Genomic DNA, 3,704 nt, shown 5'->3' on the forward strand with positions numbered 1-3,704 from the left:
TGTAAACATATTATTTTTCTTTTGTAATGGCTTGGCACTATGCATTTGCCAACATCAAAGTTTGGGAAACTATAGGATAATTTTGGGATAGGGATCAGAGAAGTTAAGGAGAGGTATGGAATAAATGTTTGAAGATTATATATTTACAATGATATTGAATACAAAAAACCATGTTTTATATAAAAAATAGGTACCAACATATATTATGATATGACCTGTAATCATAATGTTATAATGTTTTAAATACCATAACATAACATTATGATTACAGCTTAATATTGTTGCTACTCAAATAGACATAGTTATATGTATAGTCCAAATCTGATATAATATTATAAATTATAGATTTATTAACTTGGAATAAACATGACTCGAGTTAACTCGAGTTGAAAAGACAGTATTTTTTGTTTTTCGAACTATTTCAATGTTGTTGGCTGCAGCTGGCCTTTTCAGCTTCATTGAACTATAGAGGCGAGTGAAAATTGCACTTCAAACCAGCGGAAGGAATTATGGAGCGCACATATGGCTCCAGGTCTAATATTCCTATTTGAGTGCTTTTTTTAAATATTTATCGATAACGACCTTCAACTCGAATTAACTCGAATTCCGCACAACTCGAGTTGACACATCTCTACTCTGTGGTGTATTAAAAGTTCTCTAAGTAATCTGTAGTACTAAATGTCAAAGACAGTGTTTTTGCTGTCTATGTCTAACTAAAACGAAATCTGATAGAGGATAAAATATATTTTTGGGAAACAGAATATTAGTGATGTAAACTTACTGGTATAATTATATTATTGTTTGTGTAAAAGCTTTTGATCCTTGTTATTTGGCACGAGATTTACGTTCAGTGATCTAATTTTCCAAATCTTGGCTTGGTACCATACATTAGGTGCATAGCAGACTAAAATCGCTTTGTCGTTATGTCTGGGCGAAGAAAACCGCCACCACCGGGGTTCAACTTCACCCCACGAGAAACATCGCAAGATATGTATGTATACACACAAATAATTGTACCTGCTATGCATGTAGTATTCACCAATACTTTACTACAAATGGAGGGCTGGGGATTTTAGTAACAGGAACGAGTGGCCTCATCCCACCATTTTTCACTGGCGCCAACTTCGCGTGCACCTCCAATTGTGGTTTTACCATTACTGCAAGAGAAACAACCATTTCATCCTCTTTAAAAATCACAAACTGCTGGTTTATTAGTAGTGATTCTCAATGTAATTATCAGGTCATCAATCAGACGGTCCTACATGGAATGAGTTAAAGACTCAAATGGTGTGTTCTGAAAAAAAATATATCTTCATCTTATCACTGTTAACACTCATATTTACACACAACTTTGTATTTTTTTAGTTTGTTTACTTGTCTATTTTTATGGTATGAATAGGGAGAACCAAGAATTATGGGCTTTCTGTCTAATTATCTTCATGGGCAATGCAACCTAATCAACTGGCTGATGACCACAGAAAGTAAATTACAACAAGAATATTTGTGTAAAAATATAAATTGTATTGATTCAGTTTTGGGTTACTATGCATCTTTATGTAAACCTTCCATGAAAGTTAATAATATACCCATGAAAAAATTTCAATGTGTTTGCAGTGCACCGCCTCGTAATTTAGAAGAACGGACTACAATAACAATAGGTGAAAATACATTCACTGTACATGCTGATGATCTGGTGAAGATTGGTGACCTGGGTCGTGGAGCCTATGGAGTTGTGGACAAAATGCATCACAAACCTAGTGACACAATTATGGCAGTCAAGGTATTTTATTCTAAATATAAAAAATTAAAATGGCAAACATTTGTCTCTAAGTGGTAACCACTACCTAAATACATGATAGCACTATGTATATCACATCATATGATGCCTGTGATACTGCTTATGAGTAACAATTTGGGAAGACTGAGATGTCATACCATCTACCATCATATCCTGTTCTACTACTGTGATATTAGACAACAAACCTTAAACTGGTACACAGCTGAAACAGCAAGCTGCTTGGCATCTTAAATAGATCAGTACCTCAGATACCCAAACATATGAGATTTTACAAGTTTTCGTCGGTAAATTTCAATTTTTAATTTAATTTCAATAGTTTTACATGATATTATTAACAAATATATAGTGTTTGAAAAATATTTCTTTAAATTCTGATTATAGATTTAAATTAATTTTATATCTTTCATGTTTAAGTCAAAAATATTCAGAATATAAAAAAAAGGAATAATTATACAAAAATATACATTTATATGACCCCATTATTTATATCATCACATAAGTTTCCATTATTTTGCACATCATACACTTAACATCAATACTAGATAGGGGGTAGACACAGGCATTGTCATTTTCATATATATGCATATTAAAACATCATTATACCTATTTATATAAAGTATGATCTTTAGGAGGTCTATATAACATATCAAACCATGAGAGGAAGAACTTAAACCACACTTGACCTGTCATTTTTTTTATATAAAGCTATTATCCTTGCCTAATATGTAATGTCCATTTAAAATTATATACCTAAAGTGTTTTATTATCTTCTATTTAATTTTTTTTCAGAGAATCACTTTTAACAATCAGTCACTAGAAGTGAAACGTCTGCTAATGGACTTGGATGTATCAATGCGTGCCAGTGCCTGTCCATATACTGTCCATTTCTATGGAGCTATGTTCAGAGAAGGTGACGTTTGGATATGCATGGAAGTCATGGATACTAGTCTTGATAAATTTTACGTAAAAGTGTACAAAAACAATCGAACCATACCAGAGAATATACTGGGAAAAATAACATTCTCTGTAGTCAGTGCTCTCAATTATCTCTATTCACAATTGAGGGTAATACACAGAGATGTTAAACCATCAAATATTCTGATTAACAGACAGGGTGAAGTGAAGATGTGTGACTTTGGAATATCTGGTTACCTTGTGAACTCTATTGCACAAACCATTGATGCAGGTTGTAAACTATATATGGCTCCAGAGAGGATCGATCCATACGGGAATCCGGCGCATTACGATATCCGCAGTGACGTCTGGTCACTTGGTATATCTCTGATTGAACTTGCAACGGGCAAATTTCCTTACCAGTCGTGGCCTACACCATTTGAACATTTAAAACAAGTGGTCACTGACGACCCCCCGAGACTGCCGCCAGGAAAGTTCTCGCCCGAATTTGAAGACTTAATAACTCAGTGCTTACAAAAAAATTATCATAACAGGCCAAATTATACTGTGCTTTTTTCACACAAGTTTTGTGTGGAGCATGGCAACAAGGAGACAGATGTTGCTTCCTTCGTCCAAGAAATACTGAATTTACCTGATGACTCCTAGTAATAGGAAAAATGTGTTTAACTAATACTAAAACCTACTATAAGTATTGTTATTAACCTTTAATTTATACATATGTTTATAAAGTGAAGTATCGAGTTTATATAATATGTAGAGGAAAAAGAGAATGTTAGTTGTGATAAAAATCAATATCACTTGTTCAAAAAGTTATTATTTGTTGTGTAAATATTTTTTAACTGTCATGAGTATATGTTTACTCAATTGTGAATAGAGCTGGCTGAATATTGAAAACTAATACAACAGCCTGGACTTGAAAATAAATATAATAAACATCACAAACTAATTGGTCTTAATAAAAAACATTATTCAACTGTACATTGTATTTATT

At 32.9% G+C, this 3,704-nt stretch overlaps 1 protein-coding gene across 1 annotated transcript; it reads left to right on the forward strand.

Annotated features, from left to right (window-relative positions):
• The first annotated feature begins 688 nt into the window (after positions 1 to 688).
• On the forward strand, positions 689 to 3,668 carry LOC131852550 (dual specificity mitogen-activated protein kinase kinase 6). Its single transcript, XM_059203231.1, has 3 exons — positions 689 to 991; positions 1,615 to 1,780; positions 2,588 to 3,668. The coding sequence occupies exons 1-3, from the start codon at positions 924 to 926 to the stop codon at positions 3,356 to 3,358; spliced, it is 1,005 nt and encodes a 334-aa protein (XP_059059214.1). The 5' UTR covers positions 689 to 923; the 3' UTR covers positions 3,359 to 3,668.
• The last annotated feature ends 36 nt before the right edge of the window (positions 3,669 to 3,704 follow it).

This window comes from Achroia grisella, unplaced genomic scaffold (genome assembly GCF_030625045.1).
Source record: "Achroia grisella isolate CSIRO2021 unplaced genomic scaffold, CSIRO_AGI_Agris_v1 utg853, whole genome shotgun sequence".
Taxonomy (NCBI): domain Eukaryota; kingdom Metazoa; phylum Arthropoda; class Insecta; order Lepidoptera; family Pyralidae; genus Achroia; species Achroia grisella.